We start from the raw sequence: 24,824 nt of genomic DNA on the forward strand, positions 1-24,824 counted from the left end.
AAGATGTACTTACCTCCGGTTTCGCACAGGTAATGGAACTTCAGCAGTTTCTTCCCGCTTCACCTGCTTTCGATTACCAGTTCAGGTTTGGCAAGGTCAGAGGGTGTGACAGGGCGCGCGGGCATTTACAATGGGCAATGTCCCTTTATTTATGAAAGCCATACGTCACTAACCGTTTAAAGAGCAGGCGCACAAACGAGTGGCAAAAGCAAGCGTGTCACGTTCCTAGAAACGCGACAGTTTCCAGTCATCCAGTCTGAGCTGTGAATAGAGTCAGAGCACCTTACAGGCGTGTTTTGTTTTCGTTTCGTGGTCAAATGTATACTTTACAGGTGATGAAAGAAGCTCTCATATTGTACATAAAAGGACATCAATGAAGTCGCAGCATTATTTCTGCTGCATAACCTTTGGCAGTGTTGCAGTGGGTACTGAAGAAAGAAATACAACAATAGGTGTCAAAAATGGTAAAATCTCTCGAATCCAGTGTGTTGTACTTCTGAGACTCCCCCCCCCCCCCCCCCCCCGCTGTTGTTTTTTAGAGATGTAAAAAAGGGAAACTGTGTAATATATCACAACAGGAGAAAATACCTGTAACCTCTCACGCTGGTCACCACTGAAACAGACGCGGATAATTGTGCTCAAGTAATGAAATCAAATTCAACGTGATCTCGGGCCACTAGAGGGCAATGCGTGCTATATTTGTTTCGGGGGGAAAAACTGTTGATTGAGTCTTGTGCCTACATTTTTATGGTATATGAAAAATGGAGCAAAACTTTATATTTAAGGTGTTGTTTACAGAACTGAGAAAAAACTCATGAATATCTGTTTGAGTATTAATTATAACATGGTTTCTATGTTTGGCAGGTAAATGTACACAAGTTGCAATAAAACCAAATCCAACGTAACATTAGGACATTTATGTCTACTAGAGGGTGGTCCACTGGAGTGTGCTGTAGTTATGCGTGCAGGGGTTTAGTCTTTGTCCATACCTTTTTGGAAAAAAAAAGTAGAATTGGGTTTTTAAATAAGATGATAGAAATATGTGAGATTTGTTTCCAAGTGCTGTTTTTATGCACATCATTACAGATGATCAGGAAAAGAAGTGCCACGGACCCGGCTCTGGAGGACTCGGGGGTCCGTGAGCAGGATGGACCGTTATTATTATTATTATTATTGTTGTTGTTGTTGTTGTTGTTATTATTATTTGGGGATGTGTGTTTTCTGCACTATGCTGTGTTATTCTGTGTTCCACTCATTATATGTAGAGGCAGGGTGTGGGTGTGGGTGTGTACATGTGTGTCTGCGGGTGTGGCTGGAGGATGGAGGACAGCCACATGCAGGCCTGATGGGTGTGGCCCTGCAGGAGGACTGGCCACACCTGAAGTTCCTGCCACACACCTGTTGGTGATCAGGGCTCGTCGGGGGAGCTACTTAGGAGAGTGTTGGAGCTCCCACCGGCGCGGGATCATTGCGTTGTCATCCCAAGTTAGTGTGTGTGAGTGTATGTCATTTCGTGTATGCCGCGGGGGTCAGTGTTGACGGCTGTTTCTGTGGTTTTCCTGCAGGAGGAAGAGTGGACCAGAAAGGCAGCACGCACGGGGTGTGCGGAAACACGACAGCGGGGAGCACGAGCACGGGAGTCAAGGGAGCGACGGGGAGTTATTGTGTTTACAGCCTTCACTGTAAATAAAGAGCACTGTTTGCATCGCAGAGTCTGCGTTTTGGGTCCTCATTCCCCCATATCCCCACGGTCTGCCAGCCAGACCGTGACAAGAAGACATTTCCGGTCGAAAAAAAAAAAAGACCAAATGTGTAATAATAATAATAATACACATAAGATTATACATTTATCTGAAAAATGAAATGACTTTGACGGTTATCCGTCTGGTTTCCTTTACAAAATAACACACATGAGCAGATTTACATAATATATACTTTTGATGTGAAATATGTCACGTTTCTGTGTCTGATGTCAAACACAACAAATATGACAGGACACAGGGTAATATTTTTAAAGAGTGTACTTTATTACTTCACTTTAAACATGATATTGCCATTTATTATTTATTCTTGTATAAATACAAAAATAAAGAATTATTCTATACTAACTTGCATAAACCAAGAAACAAACATAAATTACTGCAGAAATTCTGACTTTTTTCAGTGGTTGTGTACATTTTTTAAAAGCAGTACCTTATATTATAGTATAGTATTATTTACAACACTGAGGAAAAACTAATAGATAATATCAAAATGAAAACTTCACTTATAGTGAAAACTTATAGTGAAAACTTCACTATAAGGTTACATGTGAAACAATGTTCCAGCGCATTAGAGTATTATTTATCCATGTTGTTACAAGACTTCGGTTCTATTATTTCAGCAGTATCTAATACAGTAATAGAAGACTAGGAAACACTGATCTGGCCCTGCACTTCCAGTAGATTCATTATCGTCCAGGGTCATCAATGTTGTTGTGGTGTAAAGCCTGTGTGTCTGAGTCCACCATGACATAAAACTCTCACCTTGTGTCTTGTAAATACACAGAGTTTACAACAAGGTGCAAACATGAGGTTACACTGAAGAACAAGAAGGTCAGATTAGACTTTGCCAGAAAACATCTGACAGACCTCGCACAGTTCTCAAAAAATTATATTTCAAAAGATGAAACCAAGATTAACTTGTACTAGAACCATGGGAAGAGAAAATCAGGAGAAGGAGAGAAACAGCTTGTGACTGATTTCACGACCACATTATCTGTGAAACATGGGGAGACAATGGGCCTCATTTACTAATATTTGCCTGGAAATATTTTTACCCTGTGCAGAAATCTAACGCAAAATCCCATTTGTGAAACGTGCATACCAGCCTACTTTGTTGTCACCACGGTGCATATGTTAGTAAATCAGAAGCATTCGGAACAAACATGCACATTTCCTCGCTCCCATTTCTCTGTGTACAAAACTATGTTTACGTCCAAGTGAAGCAGAGCACGTGGTGACGATGTTTTAAGAGAGAAGACTGCACCTCTAAGACAAGAAATAAGGAGAAAGTTTAACTGTACAAAATGGAATAACAGATAGCACATAAGTGATGATCTTTCAAAATTAATAAATAAGTAAATAAAAAGCAACACTTAGGCTGATTATCATTTCCCCTGAGACACAACAAAAAGTCTGAAAACTGGCTGCCAGTGTAACCCGATCACTGGTGTTGATTTAGATGCGCCTGCTGATAGTAGCAGCAGGAGGAATTCTGAGGTGTACATGGATACATGCAGTTATTCAGCCAAATGCTGCAAAACTGACATGACAGACTTTTTGATGCAAATACATTTCTCAACTGTGTTATCATGTTTCATTATCATCTGTCACTGTCCTGTCCTCTAGCTTTTGGTTCCTGTGACCCTCATGTTTAGTATAGGGTTAGTTCTGTCATGTTTATTTTCTTGCTCCTCATGCTGCCGTTTGTTGCTCCTGTCTCTCTGCTTCATGTTTCCTCTGTTCCCAGGTCTGTCTTGTTTCCATGTCTTAGAGTGTAGTCTGCATCATTGTGTCTCATGTTTTCTGTTTTACTTTGGAGAGTCTTGTGTCCTGTGTTCAGTGTTTTGCTTTCACGTTGTCTTGTGTGTATATTTAGTGTGTTAATCTCTGTTCCTCATAAGAGTGTCTGTGTATCATCCCCTGTTCATCTTTTCCTGCGTTCCTCTACCTGTGTTGCCAGTTTTCAGGTTTCCTCATTCTTTGTTTCAGGTTTCATGTTAGCTTCTCCCAGTCTAGGTTTTGTTAGTGCCCCTCGCTAGTTGCTTTTCTAGTGCTAATAAAGGCTTGTCTTCAATTTAAACATCGTCCTGCATCTATATCGTCAGTGCTTGGGTCCACATCTCTTATCTCCACACGGTGTGCCTCAAAAATCGTGACATCATCTTTTAGAGACAAAGCAAAAAAAAGTGAGTGCCCTCACACCATGGACGCTCACTTTCCCAACCTAAAATATGTATATTTTATATATATATATATATATATGTGTGTGTGTGTGTGTGTGTGTGTATGTGTGTGTGTGAGTGTGTATGTGCAAATATCTGTGTGTACGTATAAATGCATGCATATATGTATGTATTTATCCGTATGTATGCAGGTGTATGTGTAACTTGTACATATCTTTTCTTGTGTAAATGTAAATTTGTCTGTGTTATTGTGTGAATACTTATGCTATTGTGTACTTCACACACATGGAGAGATGCCAAACTGCCTTTCATTGTTTTTGTGACAATGACAATAAAGAGCTATTCTCTTCTATTCTATTCTATTCTAACATATTAAAATATACAGAGTCATTAAATTCTAAAGTACTGTAGCATCATGCTAAGAGCACATTTCACAATACAACACAAAATGCAAAAATGCAGAGAGGAAAGACTGTCTCCTGCAAACTGGTCACATGTGTGATGTTTGTTATTAGCATAGTACCTGTAACATTTGAATCAGGCTTGTCCATGGCAGTCACTTTGTACATCCTTACTGACAGACTGAAAGCACTAGAATTCAACTCATCTTATCCACTGCATGACGTAATACATGTTGGAAATGAAGGACTCATCACTTCAACATTGGAGAAAAACTTCCGGGTTTCACCACCAGTGTAGCTTTCTTTTAGTGTGTCCAGCACAGTGGATGTGATGGTACTCATGTCGGCTTTAGAGAGGTTTGCTTTGAGTTTGAGCAGAGCCAAAACATGTTCTTCACTGTTGGTGACAGAAAGAAGAAAAGGTTATAAAAAAGTGGTCATTTAATGATTATGTTTAGATGCTGTTTATCATTACAGAACCAGAGACTCTGAAGTAAGACTGTCAGTGGAAGTACGTCAAATAATAAGTCTGAGCACTTTGTCAGTTGACTGGTGTGTTGACTTGCTTACTGTTTATGAAAATGTATAAATTCCATGAGATGCAAGCAAATAACAGATTTTTTCAGCCAACTGGGATTACATGAATATATATGAGCCCTTAATGCCACATGATATTAATAATGTGAATAAGAAAAATCTGTAATATTTTAACTTTCAATACAAAGCTTACGAGTTTAATTCATTTCTTTAAGCTTGGAGTCCAAGACTGCAGGTCTCAAATCAAACAGCTGATTTGCTGATCTGTAATATTAACTAGAGATGGCACGATACCACTTTTTTATGTCCGATACCGATATCATAAATTTGGATATCTGCCGATACCGATATGAATCCGATATAGTGTGTTTTTTAATCAATAAAACTGTTTTTTTTAATATCTTGCTGCATTTTGTATAAAGTTCATACTCAAGTTTAAATAAACAACAACACTAAAGCTATTCTGTTATACCTGTATGTAAAAAATACACTGCACCCAAAATATTTCATAGTTCAGCAATACTGATCAATCTAATAAACTTAAACCTTCTCCATCCTTCCTATTCTGGTATTTTAAAGAGTACTTAGCAGAAATATTAAGCAACCTAACTAATAGGGTTGCAAACTGCCAGCAAAAAAAATTAGGGAACCACCCCCCACCCTCCACCTCACGATGCTTAATCGATGTAATCAACTTTAATTTGATGCAGTGTGAAAAAAAAATGCACAGAAATAAATTATTTTTCAAGAATAATTAAATAGATTCAACATCTTTCTTCAACAGAATTGCAGACTGCACAGATGGTACCTTCCCAAAGGAAAAAGTACTATAGCTTACTAGGGTATATTAGACTTAACAGTTACTATATACAGTAATGGACTTCTATATATTTTACATCAGATTAAAACTTTGGGTGTAAGATTCAGATAATAATTAATAGACATTAATAGACATTTTAAATGAGAATAAGAAAGAAAAGTATGTCTTTGTGCCCCCACTTTCCCTGTTAATGCCCTATCGGCCCCCCCTGGCTAAACTTTGCTAGATCCGCCCCTGCACAGTTACCAGCCGTCAGCTGCGTAGAAAAGGATCCTGGTCTAGAAAGTAATATTAAATAAATTCTAACGACAGCTTATCAAGCTTAAACGTGCTGCTGTTGTTCAGCCGCTGGTTTCCTCTTTCTGGTGCAAAGTGGGCCAAAAACAAAGAAGAGAGACGGACTCGCGACAGAAAAGCCGATCAGCTGATCATTAATCAGTTTCACGATTGAAGTAGCAGCAGGAGAGGGAGGGAGAAAGAGAGAAGAGGCACTAGCTCCATATATCGGTTGTTAAGCTTAACGTGGGAATGCTTTACAAACATTCAGAGATGAACTTACACACTTGCTTTACTTCTCTCTGGGATAACCTCCTCGGAGATGAAATGCCAGATTGCTAGCAGGCTACAAATACACACAGCCGCTCTATCACGTGACGCATACTGCTCCGAGGTGCTACGGTTATGAGCTGAGTTACGCCGTGTCGCAAGTTTTGTGAGGTGCTTTTTTGATATTTAATGGATCGGATTACATTTTTTATTTCCCTCCGATATCCGATCCAGTAATTTAGGTCAGTATCGGACCGATACCGATACGTAATATCGGATCGGTCCATCTCTAATATTAACCCTGTTATGTCTTTTTCTGTGTAACCAGTTTCGCACCCCTGACACACATCCTTCCTGCAAACACTAACAGCTGTCAGTAACACATCACCACACCTATTTAAACTACTGAAAAAAATGGAAAACGTGTCCATTTCCAATTCAGTTCAATTAAATTCTATTTATACAGCGCAAAATCACAACAACAGTTGCCTCAAGGCTCAATGCTGTTGTATTTAAACATTTCTCTTTTAAATACAACAGTAGAGCAGTTTGGGCGACCATGGTTCAGGGGGTTGGGAAGCTCATCTTGTAACCGTAAGGCTGCCGGTTCGATCCTCTGCTCTGTCTGGCTTGGTCGTTGTGTCCTTGGGCAAGACACTTCACCTACAGCCTACTGGTGTTGGCCAGAGGGGCCGATGGCGCGATATGGCAGCTCGCTTCTGTCAGTCTGCCCCAGGGCAGCTGTGGCTACAACTGTAGCTTGCCTCCACCAGTGTGTGAATGTGAGAGTGAATGAATAGTGGAATTGTAAAGCACTTTGAGGGTCTCAAAAAGCGCTATATAAATGCAATCCATTATTATTATTATTATTATAGTAGCCTATAGTGCTTTCTTTTTACTTTATATTTTATACTTTTACTACTTGGTTATTATGTTACTATGCTGGTTCTTGTTTTATTGCTGCTGGCCTCTGTGAGCTACCAAACAAATTTTGTTGTATAACTACAATGACAATAAAGTTCTTTAAGTCTTTAAGTAGGTGAAACTCCTATTGGTTACACTGATATGTACCTTAATTTCCATTCATTTCCAAGTTTACACAGTCACAGTCAGCTGATGCAGACTGTGTGGAGTGAAGACCAAAATGCAGAAAAACAAAACTTGATTCTAACAGAAAGCACATTGTTTATTATGGCTGAATGAGCAGTACAAAAACAGTTTGAAGCTAAACGATAACCTAAACTGGATAAAACTAGAAAGAAAACATAAAACATCCTAAACATGAAAAAAAAACCTTAAATGTGACAACTTGGTACGAATACATGAAAACCTGAAAATATGGCATGACATGGACAGATCGCAGACGATTGGACGAGGAATAAATGAAAACACACAGACTAAATGCACATGGAGGTAATCGGGGAAGTGGAAACACTTGGAGAAGCAGCTGATTAGAATGAACATAATGATGCCACAGTGGAAGTAAAACTAAATACAATGAACATGGGACACCAGACCTCTTCAAAATAAAACAGGAAACATAACGCAGGTGTGGCTTGACAGACTAAGACAAGCAGACTTAACATCACGAACTGACAAGGAACACGGACAACATAAATACAGACAGAGGAAAAAGGGCACTAGAGATGAGAAAGACATACCAAGTACAAACAGAACATTATGGCTGCAGAAAAACACATGACGGATGGAAAGGGTCATGAGGGAAAACATGTAAACAAGAGGAGAAGACGGGAGACAAAGACATTACTGAAACACATGAAGGGCGCAGGAGACATAAACACAAGAAGCAAAGAAACAAGAGGAATCTAACAGAAAATAATCTATAACTGGGCAACCTAAAATAGATGAGCTAAAGATAACTACATGAACTTAAACATAAACCATAAACATCAAAATATATTAAAATTCAAAACATTGGGTCAAATGACCCAGGATCATGACATACACTAGTTTTACCAAATAACTCCCCATAAAATCACACACTTCTGTGGTGCTGATACTTTCAGACACACAGTCAGTCTTTATGTGAGTGCTATCAAGAGCAGTGTTTATGTCCCCTGATTCCCTTTCTCCTTTGCCTTTAAGGTTAGAAATAAGACAAGGACTAGACAGTTTGGTTTCCGGTGCCACATTTGGAAGAAATCTCTCTTTTCACTCTAATTAACAGCATTATTGACTTCATCTACACACAGCTGCTGCTGCTTCTCTCATGCCAGTTTTATTTAGCTTTCTGTTTCAATGCACTATCAGTGAAACTGATAATGTAAAAAAGAAAGGCAGCACAAGTACTTTTAGCTAATGTTAGTTCCCATGAATGTCGCTCATCCTGCTGACAAGAAACATCTGAAACCAACTGAGATGTTTGGCTCAGTCTACTTCCCGTTCTTCCTCACCTATCGATGAAAAGTACAGTTGTTTTTGTATTAAAGTATATCTGAGTCAATTCAAAAGTTACCTGAGGTCGGGATAAGCAGATCCCAGTGAAACGATTTGCATCTGTATGGCAGGAATATCTTGGAGTTTTAGCACTTCTGCAATCTTGGTCAGGATTTCCTTTAACCAGTCTTGTTTGGATCCCTGTGAAGACAAATCAGTGACATCAGTTTCCCAAAACTCTAATCAACAGCTGTGTCCCAAAACATAGGCTGCATCCTCCTGAGGCCGCATTTGTAGACCAATTAAGTTACAGCGACGCGACGAAGGCTTTCCCAATTCGTGGACCCCTCCGAATCCAGCCAACAAATGCGTCCTCGTTTTCCCCAGATTTGAAGGATGGGTCGGGTGTATATTTCGTGGCCCACCATATCCCAGAATTCATAGCGCGGCCCAGCCAATTCCAGTTTCCAACAATGGCGGCAGCTGCTTAGTTTTAATATTACTCTCATTGCTCTTTCTGGGTCACAAAATAAACTTTTAATGTAACTGTGTAAACTTCAAATATCTGATTGATTTATCAAGACATCGCATATTTGCAAAAGTGCTCCGACATATTCAGAGATGCCTGTTACCCACCAGATCGATAGCTAGCTGGAGGTTCAAGGCTCACTAGAGTCGGCCGGAGCAGCAAACTCCCGGCACATCATTTTCAGATAACTTAAAAATGTTATTGTTTGGCTTTTTTCTGTTTTACTTGTTACGGAGTAAATTGGTTTGGCTGAGATCAAAGTTATTAGATTAGATTAAATAGAACTTTATTAATCCCTCGGGTGGGTTCCTCCTTAGTTTTCACACAGCTGAATAAACGTCAAACAGAAAACTGAGAAGTGTGAGATGGTCGAAAATTTACAGCAGTGTTCTGTTATATTTTAGATAGCAAGGAGCAGACGGTTGAGTTTATTAAACTCCAGAGACAACGGTGACGCAAATCTGAAGGCTAGACCGTCCCATTTCACAGCCTCACACTTCCGGCACTCTTGGTCTTCGAAGGACCCGGCCCACGTAGACCACGAAGGTCGGGTCCTCCGTAGAGACACAGCTCTTATAACTGCTGTTTTTGGAATAATTATGTATTCTTGGAGTGATTTTTGACCAGAATATGTCCTTAAACGCACATATTAAACAAATATGTAAGACTGCTTTCTTCCATTTGCGCAACATCTCTAAAGTTAGAAATATCCTGTCTCAGAGTGACTCTGAAAAACTAGTTCATGCATTTATTACTTCCAGGCTGGACTACTGCAATTCATTATTATCAGGAAGTCCTAAAAACTCCCTGAAAAGCCTTCAGTTAATCCAAAATGCTGCAGCAAGAGTACTGACAGGGACTAGAAAGAGAGAGCATATTTCTCCTGTTTTAGCTTCCCTTCATTGGCTTCCTGTTAAATCCAGAATTGAATTCAAAATCCTGCTCCTCACATACAAGGTCTTAAATAATCAGGCCCCATCTTATCTTAATGACCTTGTAGTACCATATCACCCTATTAGAGCACTTCACTCTCGCACTGCAGGCCTACTTGTTGTTCCTAGAGTATTTAAAAGTAGAATGGGAGGCAGAGCCTTCAGTTTTCAGGCCCCTCTTCTGTGGAACCAGCTTCCAGTTTGGATTCGGGAGACAGACACAGGGCTGTTCGATATAACGATATATATCGGATGACGATATAAAAACGTCTATCGTTTCATTTTACGCTATCGTTTGTTTCGTGGTGCCACAAAATAAACTGTTTACGGTAATATTTTTTCATCGTTTTGATGGTCACTGTAGTGACTATATTAATTTCCTAAAGTTCTCTCTTTCTCTTATATTTAATATAACCACACTACGGACGGACAAGCGCCTGTTTTTATGCATTGTCGTTAGCAACAACGACGGTAACACCATCGCGTGTCCGCTTGTTTATGTTCCACATAAACCTTTCACAATAAAGCTCAAGATCCTGTTGAGACTTTTCAAAATAAACTGAATCACGTGAAAGAGCAGATTATTTACGGATGAGAAGCAAAACAAGAGCCGCCAGGTGCTAAAAAAAAACCTTAGACTCAAACGTTAGAACAGGCTTTTCCCCACAGCACGCCGTGTAATAAATACTCACAACTTATGTCTTAAAATGTATAGTTTCATGCATCTGTTAAAATACTCGACTCCAGCTACATGACGAGCGGCTGGAAACACTACCCGCAAGTCGAGCTGCCCGAGATTCACAGAACTTAAGGAAAATGTTACATTTTTGTGATTTATATCGTTATCGGGATGATAGAATTCTTATATCGGGATATGAGATTTTGGTCATATCGCACAGCCCTAGACAGACACTATCTTTACTTTCAAGATTAGGCTTAAAACTTTCCTCTCTGATAAAGCATATAGTTAGGGCTGGACCAGGTGACCCTGAATCCTCCCTTAGTTATGCTGCAATAGACGTAGGCTGCCGGGGATTCCCATGATGCATTGAGTTTTTCCTTTCCAGTCACCTTTCTCACTCACTATGTGTTAATAGACCTCTCTGCATTGAATCATACCTGTTATTAATCTCTGTCTCTCTTCCACAGCATGTCTTTTATCCTGTCTTCCTTCTCTCACCCCAACCGGTCGCAGCAGATGGCCGCCCCTCCCTGAGCCTGGTTCTGCCGGAGGTTTCTTCCTGTTAAAAGGGAGTTTTTCCTTCCCACTGTCGCCAGAGTGCTTGCTCATAGGGGGTCATATGATTGTTGGGTTTTTCTCTGTATCTATGAAGCGCCTTGAGGCGACTTTTGTTGTGATTTGGCGCTATATAAATAAAATTGAATTGAATTGAATTTCATGCCGGAGTTATTGCACTAGAGTTTCCCAAGATCAATGATGTATTTGATACGTTCTTTCAGTTTTGTGAATATTGTCTTTATTTATGCACTAAGTTGTCATCAACCAAAGGTCAGATCTTCGATACATTTGTAACTACAGCTGGGGTTCAGTGGTCCTTTATTGGAGGGTTTTCCTTCATTTCTATCATGTTTTGCACTATGTAAAATCTATGTATAAAATATTAATTTCTGAGTTACAGATAAATTCCCCAGGATGAATAAAGTATTATCAATCAATCAATTGAATTTATATTTATAAATTTATCTTCCGAAGATTTATAAATTTATCTTTTTTGACAAGGGTATATATGCAGAAAGTGGAAAAAAGTGGGGGAAAAATCTGAATAAAAAATAAGGACACCACATTGTTGAACATTGTTTCTGTAGTCTAAAGTGATCAGACTTTTATAGAAATCATGCCTTTGACTCATAATGTAATTTATAGAGCGACCATTGTGTCCATCATTTTCTATGGGTCACACTTTTGTTCTTATGGATTGAGTCCATTGGTTTTCCACTGAGAGTATTTCTTCTATATCCAGGCTTGGAGGATCACATTTTAGCCAACTCCTCTGAACGACCTTTTCAATTTTACAAATCTTTTTAATCAAATTATTTTTAATCAAAACTTTCAAACCAAATGTGAAATTGAGCTGATTCTTATTCTTATTTTTTCCAAAGCTCAGCAGAAATCTGATCACTTTTAGGCTGTGCAGTGTGCAGTGCAGTGAAGATCAAGTCTCACCATTTTGGCAAACAGCTCGTGGAGTTTCTCTGCATTTTCTTTCACAGTCTCGTAAGCCTTCTTCTGCTTTTTGTTGTTCTTTAATTTGATCTTTCCTTTCAGGAGCCTCCGGACATATTCTTCTGTCACTTCCTGCTGAAGCTGACCAATCAGCTCCTGAATTTAGCCCAAATATATAAGTAATCAGAGCGCATCATAATCCTTTTACTAAAAAGTTGACAATGAAGGCAATAATGGCCATTCAATCCAAAATAAAGTTTCCTCCTTTCATCCTTTTACCTGGTAAGCGGACCGACTCGAACCCTGAAGTTCTTGAAGCTCTTCTTCAGTGCTATACAGCAGCTTCTCAAATGTGTTCTTCTTCAGCCAGTCACTGGTTCCCAACTTCAGGTAGTGTGGCTGTGTGAGGAACAAATAACAAAATTTTTTAAATCTTTGATTAAAACATATCAGGATTTAATCCTGAGGATTATTGATATCTGCAGGTTTAAAGAATTTACCTTGAGGATCTTGTGCACAGGAGTTAATAAATAAGTGTGGGCAGACTGTTTCATCTCAGTCAGGATCGGCAAACAGTTTTCCTTCACTTTCTTTGGGAACAGATCGTGCTCCACAAGGAAGTCACTTTAGACAGACCACACAAGACACCTTAGCTCACAGTGACGTATTCGGCTGTTATGATGAAGTTCAAATCAGAATTTCCATCTAACTGGATCAGAAACAAACCTGAACTGTTTGACACAGCTGAGGTTTGCCTTTATGAAAGCTTTGCTGTGCCGTTTGTTCTGCCTTATGACGTCTTCATGAAACTCTTTATACCTGCAGAAGATTTTCACTTCTATTATCTTGTTATTACCAAACATAATCTATAATGTATTTTCAAATGACAATATTTTAATGACAGCCTTGTGAAACCTTGTTACCCCTGCATGAAGTCTGTCAGGTTGGATGTTATTTTCTGGGCCTTGTGCAGGTCTCTTACAGTTATTTGTGCTGATGTCACGATGCCGTTGATCAACTGAAGACAAATGGATTGACAAATCAGTGGCAGTTTTAAGTACCCAAAGCATTTTACACAGCAATGCACTTCCATCATTTTCAGATCCAGTTAAACTAACACCAGGAACCAAACCCAGTGCTTTACAATGTTAGTGACTAACCCAAGTGATTAAGCTACAGAACCATGGGAGGGTTTGAAACTGTGACTCTGATCTGACAGTAAATGAGTTTCTATAATTGACCCAAACAAAAATGACCGTCCTTTATTTGTTTGTTAGGGTTTTTTTCTCAAAGTTTCTCAAAGTCTTTTTCAGTTTGGTTAATATGTGCAGCAGGCTGGAAAATATTTGTCGACACTTCTAAAGTGAATAACAGATTACATGTCATGTCAAAACAATGTTACATCATTACTTCACCACAACAATTTTTATTGCACAGTTCTGACATAGCAATGTATTCAAAGCCTCTCATCATGGTCAGTAATGGACATCAATTAGAAGTCATCCAATCAAAGACTCACTCTAAGGACCTTTGAAGTTGGCCACCACAAATGACTCCTTTCACTTTATATTAATACATTTTCATAAAAGCAGTGATTTCAGTCTCTTTTGTATCAAGTTGTAGCAACTCTATGGCAACTCTACCGGGATGACATCATAGGCCACAGGACTGGCGTAGCAACCATCATCTCTTGTCGGCTCCTTTCCTTGATCCCACTCTTTCTTTGCTTCATCCAATACTCGGTCAATAAAAATCATCAGGTCACTCTAAACACACAACAACACATCACTGTCACTTTTAAACTGCTTTCATGTGTAAAGATTTAATTACTGACAGTAATAATTACATATAGAGATGGCACAATACCACTTTTTATGTCCGATAATGTTATCATTAATTTGAATCTCTGCAGATACTGATATGAATCCGATAAAGTGTATTTTATCATCAATAAGACTGTCTTTTTATGTCTTATAAGTTCATACTCAAGTTTTAAAAAACAAAACACTAAAGCTATTCTATTGTACTTGTATTCAAAAAATACACTGCACCCAAAATATTTCACAGTTCAGCAATGCTAATCTTTTTATTTAAACTTTTAGCAGAACTTTAAATCTAAGTATTTAAACTAATATTCAAAATGTAATTTAAAATGCAATTTTATGCACATTTCAAAAACTATTTGGTTCTGAAATAAAAGAAGACCAATATGAGCACAAAATAATGTTTATATTCAAAAACTAAAAAAACAAGTTGTATAATGGACCCTTTTATACTTAAGGTTGAACATAAATAGACATCCAGAGTGGAAAGCAGTGGAAATAGATGCAAACACGGCTTCATGACACTCATGTTTTATCAGGATGGATGTCAGTGTAAGCTGTTTGTATCACATTTAACCTGAGACTAAATTTTGTGTAATTTCTATACAAAACTTAAAAACACGTATGAAAAAAAGTGTTTTCATAATTTATTTTTTTTGAACCATGAAACTTTTTAGCTTGCAACACTGCTGTTTGATGAAATGCTGGTTTGGCAGCACATAGTGAGGCTCCAGATGCTCCAAATGTTTTCAGGATGAAGTAACTCCAGACCGCTGACAGGTCTCGCACACGACAGCCGCTCTATCCAGTGACACATACTGCTCCCACGTGCTAAAGTACTAAGCTGGGTTACGCCATGTCCCAAGTTTTGTGAGGTGCTTTTGTGATAGTTAATAGATTGGATTACACTTTTTATTTCTCAATATCCGATCCAGTAATTTAGGTCAGGATCGGACCGATACTGTATATCGGATCGGTCCATCCCTAATTACATCTACAATATTATGTATAAAAAAATATCTGTCAAAACCAGCAACTCTTTGATGCTGGACTTGCACATCTCACTTTAAGCCCTGCAATGACCATACTGATTAACTGGATACACGCCTTAGATCCACTGTGTTACCTGTTGTTTGCTGAGGTACTCCTCCTCCAGAGGTTTCAGTAACTCATCAGGAAGCAGGTTTCCCAGCGCTTCAGTATTGATATTACTGGCCAGCTCAGGTTTTTCAAGGATTCTGGTACACAGAGCAGATAACACATGAGTTTCTATAAACACCCCAAGTTGTGTTTAGTCTACAAAAATGACATTTTATTTTTCACATTAATAAAACAAGAAATTAGCCATTACATTTGTATTATTATTCACTATCTATCTGTAAGTGTTCAGGTATTTATTCTTCAAGGATCAATGAAGGACGTCACACTGACAGACGTCATCATGTTTAGGCACAGAAAGATGCTACTTCAAACAATAATTGAACTGGTGGCTTACCCTGGATAAAACTCCTTCACCCATCGCAGGAGGAAACTGCAGTCCTTGTCATCCAGAACTGCAATCTTTTTGAGTCTTGCCTTGAAAGTTTGATGGTACTGTCTTGCATAAAAGTTACAGATGTCCATCTCTGGTGGGTAGCAGTTCTTCACCACCTCCACCACCCACTGCATGTCCTCCTTCAGCTGCCTGCCCATGAACTGGATGTCTGCCTGCATAGATGACTGGCTCACCTGATCACCAGTGGGGCTCGATGGATTATCCATACGCCCATTTACTAATTTTTGAAGGACTTCGTCATGATGTTTCTTCCACTCGCTGGGCCTCCAGGCTAGTGGCGTCCGGCATCTTTGTCTCCACAGCTGGTCCTGCTCTTCCTCAAGGTTGATGGCTTTCACTGCAGATGTCAAAGCAGACACCTCTTCCTCAGTGCTGAGAGAAAGGCTCTGCTGCAGGGTCTGCTCTATACTCTCTTCAAGGGCTTTATGGTCTGCAGCAAGCTTTTCTACTGCTTCCTCGTGAGCTTTGAGTGCATCAGCTTCGGTTATCTCTCCAAACAGATGTTTCTCCCTGTCTATCAACAGCTGAGTGGCTTCAAACAGGTATTGTCCTTCAAGGTATTCCTCAAAAGTAGGATTCACTGGTGGACAAAAACAAAGACAAATCTTTTTTAATTATCAGTACTATTTTACAGATGAATCATCCAGGCTCTGTGAAACTGCTTTGATACTTTCTCAAGTTTTCAAGTCCTAAAGATGAAACAAGGAAATATTTTTTCTAAGACAGGACGGGAGAAGAGTTTTGATAATCGATTTATCGATTAAAATCAATTCTAGAAATCAGTGATGATACCCAGCCCTATTTATAGCCATTAAAATTTTTTTGTTCAAAAATTTTACTGTGGAAAATACTTTTCTTTATGCTTCCTACTGTAACTTTGGACCTCTGACTTTTACAACTATTTGAATACATGTCCAGTTTTCCTGAATACATTTTTTTTTCGAAAACAAAATAAACTGATCAAAAAAAAGTTTCTCTTGATATTTATTACTAAACATTTAAACAAATGTTGCTAAACAGTGAAATGAATGCTGCACATGTACTATATGCACATAATTAAAAATAATAAAAATAATTGTAATGAATTTTTTGTCAAGTATATTAAAATAACAAATAGTTTTTACTTCCTACCTTTTTCCTCGATCGAGGTGGCTTTATCTTCGTCCTTTTTCCATTTAAAATAAAAAGATTCTTTCATTCTCTTCAAAGTATTATCAAAAGTGGACGCAGTGGGATCTGAAACAGAAAAGTACACAATTTAATGTAGTTTCAATAACAGACTGCAGGCATCATTTCTGGTCTTTTGTTTTCACAGACAAGCATCAGCAGTGCTTTTTGTTATGAACTCAGAGCCAAAAAAATTATTGTTGTATTTTTGTCCACTATAATGACCACTGCAGAGAACATTTTAATAAACATTTTACAGAGAAAAAATAAATTGCAAGTGTGCAAATTTTAATCACTGTGGTTTGTTCTCCTTAATGGCTGCAAACTCTTGAATATGAAAGCCGATAATGGGTTGGGGTTTTTTTTTTGTTTTTTTTTATAGTAAGAAGGAATGGGGTAACAATTCATGCATTAATGATGTACATTTAGTTGTTAATATATGCTGGTCAGCCAGCCATCGAAAAGATCACCAAACTGTTTTTTGAAGGTGTCCAAAGTGTCACACATAAATGAGTACAAGCATTTAATAATATGGCTAATTTCACATGTGCTTTTATTGTAAAGAAATAATTTTTCTTGTGTCAGTGCTGTTACAGTCCTGGGTGTTACCCTGTGTTTTGTGTTTAATTTCTTGATTATTAGTTATTCATGGTTTTGTTCTCTTGATGTTATTTGTTTTTCTGGCTTCTAGTTTAACTCAGTGCCTGCCACACAGCACATCATGACAATTGCTTTGCTACTATGACTGAATATTTATATGTGGTTTACTCTATACAGGACATGGTTAAGATATCAATTTGAAGGCATCAGATCAGGATTCAGGAAACAGACATGAACAAATACTTCAGAATTCATATGAATCAGTACCTCTCATATGAGAAGCCTCAAGCCCCCCAAGCCTCAGTCCTTGGACCAGTTTTCTTTATATATGGCACCCCTGGGCCATCTAATTAATTGCTTTAATGGATCGATTTTTTTCTGATTCACAAGGTCCCGAATCGATTCGATCCACGATTCGATTCGATTCAATTCGATTCGATTCGATTCAATTCGATTCGATTCGATTCAGTTCGATTCGATTCAATTCGATTTGAATCTGGGAAATTTTGACAGTCAGAAATATTATAATTCAGATCAGTACATTTACATATTTTTTTATCTATAAAAAGGAAGCTGACATGCGCAAGACTTTATCAAAGGTGTAAGCGTCACAGCAGATGCCTTTGTGTCAAAGTAGCTGAAGATAAAACACAGAAAAACATGAAGGCGATTTTCCTGGCCTGGGATTTTATAAAAATATTCTGTAGTAGATCAAAAACAAAAGAAAACCATTAATCAACATATGAACGTTACTTCTGACGTTACAGCGGTTTTATTAGAGACACGGCTAAGCGTTTTGCATTTTGCATAATTTTAAAAAGTTTAAATTTGTTCAGTATTGAACGGCAGAAATTATGTTTTCTTTTCGGAAGTATGTAAAACGAAAAAAAACAAAAAAAAACAGCAGCCGACAGCGCTGTAAACAACAGTAGACTTGTACGTAACAAGCAAGCGAATAATGCAGAAAACAGATTTTTAGACGGGAAACTGTTCTTGAAGTACAGAGAGAGAGAGAGAGAGAGAGAGAGAGAGAGAGCTGTGCATGACGTGTGATTTTATCGTGGTGGAAGCAAAACAGTAAAAGTCAGAGTGATTTCATGACGATGTTTATGTAAAGCGTAGTTTGGATCTTCTTTTGCTGCTGGTTCGGTCAATATTGTTTGGAGAGAGATAAAACTAACACCTTTAGAATCAGCGCAAAAAGGGCGTGAACACAAAGCGCGGACACGCTGACAGATCAGAATCAGTGAGCTGTCGGCTTTCAGCCCCCACCGTGTCCGTGCCGTCAGGTGAGAAAGGCGATATCTCACTGATTCTGATCCGCGGGTCCGCGCTGTGTGTTTAGGTCTTTGTGCAGAATCCGTGTGCCTGCTCTCTTTTACTGTCTTAGCTGTTTGGTGGTTGTTGAAATTTTGTGAGGTTTCACCTGAGATTCTGGCATTTCGGGCAAAGTAAATTTATATTAAAAAATCGATTCAGGATTTTAATGAATCGATTTCACGTTATCCAAGCCAGAATCGATTTTAATCGATTAATCGATTATAAAAACCCACCCCTATTTCTTACCCCTGCTATGCAGATGACACAGTTTTGCTTTTATGTCAAGCCCAACAACCTTAACAGCCTTTCCTGCTGCAGTGACTGCTTCTCTGCCATTAATATTGGATGTAGTCAAAATTACTTCATCTCAATATCATTAAAACTGAGGTTCTAGTACTTGGCCCAAGCAGTTTCTCTAAGGAGATAAGTCAGTACATTGGCCCCTTCACTAATGACTTCTAAAACTAAAAACCTTGCTATAATTTTTGACCAACACCTTAATTTTGGGGTCAAGCTCATATTGCAAAGCTCACCCAAACTTGGTTCCTTCACCTCAATATATTGCAAAATTCTGTTACTAACACAACGACAGGGCGCTGCTTATACAGCAGAGCTTCTGAAACCCGATCACTGCAGCCGACCTTTCCGCCCCGTTTAAGAGGATCTTGTAAGTGTCCCTCGCTCTGACTTTAAAACCAAAGATAATTGTGCTTTTGAGGCTGTTGCACCCAAACTGTAGAACAATCTTCCTCACTCAATCAGGTCTGCTGACTCTGTTTGTTTTTTTAATGACTCCTGAAAACTGAATTTTATAGATTAGGGTTACCTTAATCTTTTTCCTTTTAAATCCGGCCATAGCATATGGCCAAACATAATCAATGATCCTACAAACTGGCAATGTAGAGATTGCACTACATCTTCACTCTCCACTTGGCAGATTGTCCAAAATGCTGTCCAAGGGCAGATTGTCCAAAATGCTGCAGCAATGCTTCTAAGTACTCTCATGTGACACCGTTGCTAATGCAGCTCAATTGGCTCCCTGTTGAATTCAGAGTCCATTTTAAGATTCTGGTTCTGATCTTTAAAGTTCTTCATTGACAAGCACCAGCCTACATCACTGAGCCCTGTGTCCCTGAGATCATGTGATCAGGGCCTACTTGTTATTCAGCATACAAGGCTGAGAACCAAAGGAGATAGAGTTTTTGCGACTGTGAACCCCAGACTGTGGAACTCTCTTCCTCAGAGTTTAAGATCTGTGGACTCAGTGGTCTCTTTTAAAAAACAACTAAAAACACATCTTTTTAGAATTGCATTTTGTTAACTTTTGTCTGTTTCTGTTTTATACTTTGTCATCTCTTTGTGAAGCACTTTGTGATATTTTTATCTAGAAAGGTGCTATATAAATAAAAATTTATTTATTTATTATTAATAGTGCAGCACACAATGACAAAACGTCCTGGCTAGCATGCATACAGTCCTAAACTAACCATCTCTGGAATAAATATAAGGAATCAGGCCTTGTCACTCAACTTCAGATCTGGGCCTCAAAAATGCACTTGTTCAAATGCAACAAATGCAGTTTGGAGCCAGATGCAACAATCTGATGGAAACCCTACAACTTGAGGTGGAGGCTTTTCCAGCAGCAAATTAGTGCCAATGGTTTCATTTGGCACAAGAAATGATCTAGTATTAAAGTTAAGAAGTTTCACCTGTGTTTGACCGTGTTAGTGGTCTGGATTTGTGAGAAGAAACATCTGACTCATCATCCTCTTTTTTCTGGTTGTTGTTCGGAGAGGTGGATGCAGAGCCAGCATTCAGACCTGACAGAGAGGGAAGAAGAGCACATTAGTAAAACAGCTAAACTGACTCTTTAGTTTCAAAAACACATTTGTCTTTGTGGTGTCACAGTGATTCCAAACCAACTATCTGAAGTTTATTTTCCTTTACGTGGGTGTTTGTGTGTCCATGGCTTTGGCATTGCTTTGTATTATGCAAACTGAAGAATGCAAAATTTAAATCATGTTGGAAACAGAACAGGCTGGTACAGCACAGTGCCAGCACCTAAAAGTGAAACTGATCGGCAGAATCTTGAAAAACAGTCTGACCTCATTTCTAATCAGATGATGACTTAGAGTTAATGACTTGTGGTATATTACCTTAATTACCTAATGTGTACAACTGAAATGTATAACTGTATCTTTGATAGAGGCTGAAAAGCTTAGCATCGGAAATTAAACACTGGGTAAAATGTTGCTGTAGTGTCTTTATGTTCCAGTATGATGTGTCTTAAATGGAGTTGTCTAAGGAGCTTGGAAAGAAAAGCGTCTGGACTTCTTTAAGTTGCTTGAAGACGTTTCACCTCTCATCCGAGAAGCTTCTTCAGTTCTAAGGTCAAATGGCCGAGAGTCCCAGATTTAAACCCAGTGGGAGTATCCCCCCAAAGAGGGACGAAGGACCCCCTGGTGATCCACTAATCACATGAGCCAAGGTGTGAAAGCGGGTGTGGGACCTAATCAGCCAGGGTTTCGGGTGAGCTCATTGCTAAACCTGGCCCCACCCTATCATGTGAATTCCTGAGGTCAGATGGCCCAGAATGTGAGTGGGCGTTAAGGCGTCTGGGAAGGGATCTCAAAACTGGATTATAGATGGCAGACAATTGGTGTCTATAATCCAGTTTTGAGATCCCTTCCCAGACGCCTTAACGCCCACTCACATTCTGGGCCATCTGACCTCAGGAATTCACATGATAGGGTGGGGCCAGGTTTAACAATGAGCTCACCCGAAACCCTGGCTGATTAGGTCCCACACCCGCTTTCACAACTTGGCTCATGTGATTAGAGGATCACCAGGGGGTCCTTCGTCCCTCTTTGGGGGGATACTCCCACTGGGTTTAAATCTGGGACTCTCGGCCATTTGACCTTAGAACTGAAGAAGCTTCTCGGATGAGAGGTGAAACGTCTTCAAGCAACTTAAAGAAGTCCAGACGCTTTTCTTTCCAAGCTCCTTAGACTACGATGACCTGGATGACTGAGAACCTTCACAGACTTAAATGGAGTTGTTTTGATTTGGTGCTTTTCCTGTATGACATTATCAGTCCCCCATCACTGTGGAGGAATTTTGCCCCAGTCTTCTTTACAATGATGCTCTCTACAGGTCCTGCCACAGGATTTAATTCAGGTTGACTTTTTCTTTTCTTTTTTTACAATTCAAGTCATTGATTTTTGCAGTGCATGAGATCATTGTCCTGTTGCATAGCGTACTTTTGGCAGAGAGATCGTCTCACATACAGAGGAGTTCATGTGTCCTGTGGCTGGCAAACAAGCCCAAGCCCTCACCTCAAAGGGAAGGATAACAATAACAAATGGTCCAAATCAGATAACCTGAAGCAGAGGACAGACCATTAAAGTGGCTTCTTCCACCCTCTTGCACAGGCTGAAAAGTCTTGCTGTAACCCAAATTTTGATATGCTCTACTGCAAAAAGAATAGGACAATGCTTTATGGTTTATGCTGTGTTTTTATTCTACAGGCTACACAAAAATCAGGGAAAACCCTGAGGAAAGCTTCTCTGCTTTCCTTCATTTAGCAAACAAACATAACAGACATATTATAACAAGTTTTATTTGTCTTTTTGTGTTTTGTTTGATGTTTTTACCTCTGCTGAGGATATTATTAGGATTTTATGTGTCTGAAACTTTGTAGGTCTAGTGTGTCACAAGTCTAGTGTGCATTTTTTTTCTTACTGCCAGTGTTTGTACTGACAATATAGAGGTATACAGGTATAAAGAGCATCTTAGGGAGACACAGGTGCACCAATCTGCAAAAACATGGAACAATTTCACTACAATGTTCCTCAATGTGAAGTTGTAAAGACTTTGAATATCTCACTGTCTACAGTACATCATCAAAAGCTTTAAAGAATCTGGAAAAGTCTTTTGCCGCGAGGCACCAGGCCAAAACTCAATAATAGATCCCTGTGATTATCAGGCCCTTAGGGAGCCCTGCATTATAAACAGGTGTGATTCTGCCACAGTCACACTGTATGACATAAGGAACACTTCCTGAAATCACTGTTTGTGAACACAGTTCACCGTGACGTCCTGAAATGCAAGTTAAAGCTCTGTGGCACAAAGAAGAAGCCAAATGTGAATATGATCGTCATTTAAAATAAACTGAGGCACGATGTAAAACTGTTGGTTGGTCAGATGAAACATGGACGCTCAGTCCTCAGGACTAAACCAGAGAGAGACCATCTAGCTTGCCATCAGTGCTTATGTTTGACAGCAGATTTGATGAAGACCAAAGGTACTCACTGGGTGACGGAGGCTGTGGCGAAGCTGCAGAGTCTGAGTTCTTTGCGGTTGCATGTAATTTACGTAGGACATTGGATTCCTCGCCACCAGGTGACGGAGGATTCTTCCGTGTTTGACGCCGCAAGCTCCTTCTAAGCTTCTCAATCATGCTGTTCTTCTTGCTGAGGTTCTCAGTGGAATTGTCCATCATGAGTGACGTTTTATTTCATTATCTACCCAACTGTGAGAAAGAATACAAAAGAAGGAGGAGAACAGGAGCACAGATGTTCATGTTAAAATGTAGGCACTAAAAGTAAAGAGTAATAAATACTCAAATAAAGAAATGAAGTATTTGTATTTCATTACCTCCTATCTCTGGATTTTAATAATAACTATAATAATTTGTGAGAAAGTGTCTTGATGAATAAAATCCTGTACACCTACTTTAACTTTGGGGTTAAAGTAGGTGTGAATGTACAGGATTTTATTCATCAAGATACAGCACACTTATAGTACTTTATATAGAACAAGTTTATTCACAAACCAATTCACTGTGGCTTTCACCAGGATCATCATAAAACTATATTAGAGATAACATTTTATATAGATAGAGTAGAAAAACACAGAACAATCTGTTGTTTGTAATTTGGCAGCATTTTCTCTCATCTCTTCGGTCCTTGACTTTGAAATACTGTTTATCTGCTATTGATCATTTTCAAGGTCTGGGAAAACTTCCATTTGACCAGATTACTAAATATGTCAAAGACATGCTCACACCATCACAAAATATACCCTGTTTTCAGCTAATAGCTCTTTGGGAATTACCTTGTTGGTACAAAACTGCTAGTTTATCGGTCGTGCAGTAATACTAAATATATATATATATATATATATATATATATATATATTTTTTTTTTTTTTTAAAGTCTTAATCCGTGGAAACCAACTACAAAAAATTAGATGCAGCTGAAGAGTTTAGTTCGTGTATAGCTAGTTAAGAGAGTACAGGAAAAAAAGGTGTGCTTACCTCAGGTTTGACACAGGTAATAGAAAATCCCGCAGTTTCTTCTCGCTTCACCTACTTTCGATTTCTAGTTCAGGTCTGGCCAGTGGGGGGAGGGAGCGAGGGGTTAATGAGCAGGCGCAAAAGAAAGCCTGTCACTTTCCCAGAAACGGCACAACTTCCAGCCATCATGTCTAAACTGGTATGGGAATTCGGGCTCTTTTTAGAGAACCGACTCTTTTAGCTCGACTCGCTAAAAAGAGTCGTCTCTTTCGACTCCCAACCGGATCTTCAGGTTATTTTGTTGCTTTAATTAAATCATTATCAAAATTATGCACAAAGGACTTACTAATGTAAAAAAAACGTGGTTTTATTTATATGCGTTTATATATAAATATTTAAGGGGGTCCCTAGAGACAAAGCACGTACAAACTCCAAAACACATTTCTAGCATTAACTGAACTTCCAAAACAGAGCTACCTGGATCACTTAAATTACACAATTGAAATTTATTGTTTGTGTATTACATATATATATATATATATATATATATATATATATATATATGTATATGTATATATATATATATATATATATATATATATATATATATATACATATACATATATATATATATATATATATATATATATACATATACATATATACATATACACATATATATATATATATATGTATATGTATATATATATGTATATATATATATATATATATATATATATATATATATATATATATATATATATATATAT

The 24,824-nt window shown here is 38.6% G+C and overlaps 1 protein-coding gene across 1 annotated transcript; it reads right to left on the reverse strand.

Annotated features, from left to right (window-relative positions):
• Positions 1-4,526: 4,526 nt before the first annotated feature.
• On the reverse strand, positions 4,527-24,108 carry LOC134645969 (tumor necrosis factor alpha-induced protein 2-like). Its single transcript, XM_063499618.1, has 14 exons — positions 24,076-24,108; positions 23,070-23,289; positions 20,468-20,578; positions 16,803-16,907; positions 15,612-16,251; positions 15,243-15,354; positions 13,937-14,059; positions 13,217-13,311; positions 13,004-13,112; positions 12,794-12,901; positions 12,573-12,692; positions 12,294-12,449; positions 8,727-8,848; positions 4,527-4,744 (listed from the first exon to the last, which is right to left on the reverse strand). Exons 2-14 carry the CDS (start codon positions 23,257-23,259, stop codon positions 4,555-4,557), a joined length of 2,181 nt encoding a protein of 726 aa, XP_063355688.1. The 5' UTR covers positions 23,260-23,289; positions 24,076-24,108; the 3' UTR covers positions 4,527-4,554.
• Between the last annotated feature and the right edge of the window lie 716 nt (positions 24,109-24,824).

Source organism: Pelmatolapia mariae, linkage group LG16_19 (genome assembly GCF_036321145.2).
Source record: "Pelmatolapia mariae isolate MD_Pm_ZW linkage group LG16_19, Pm_UMD_F_2, whole genome shotgun sequence".
NCBI classification, from domain to species: Eukaryota; Metazoa; Chordata; class Actinopteri; order Cichliformes; family Cichlidae; genus Pelmatolapia; species Pelmatolapia mariae.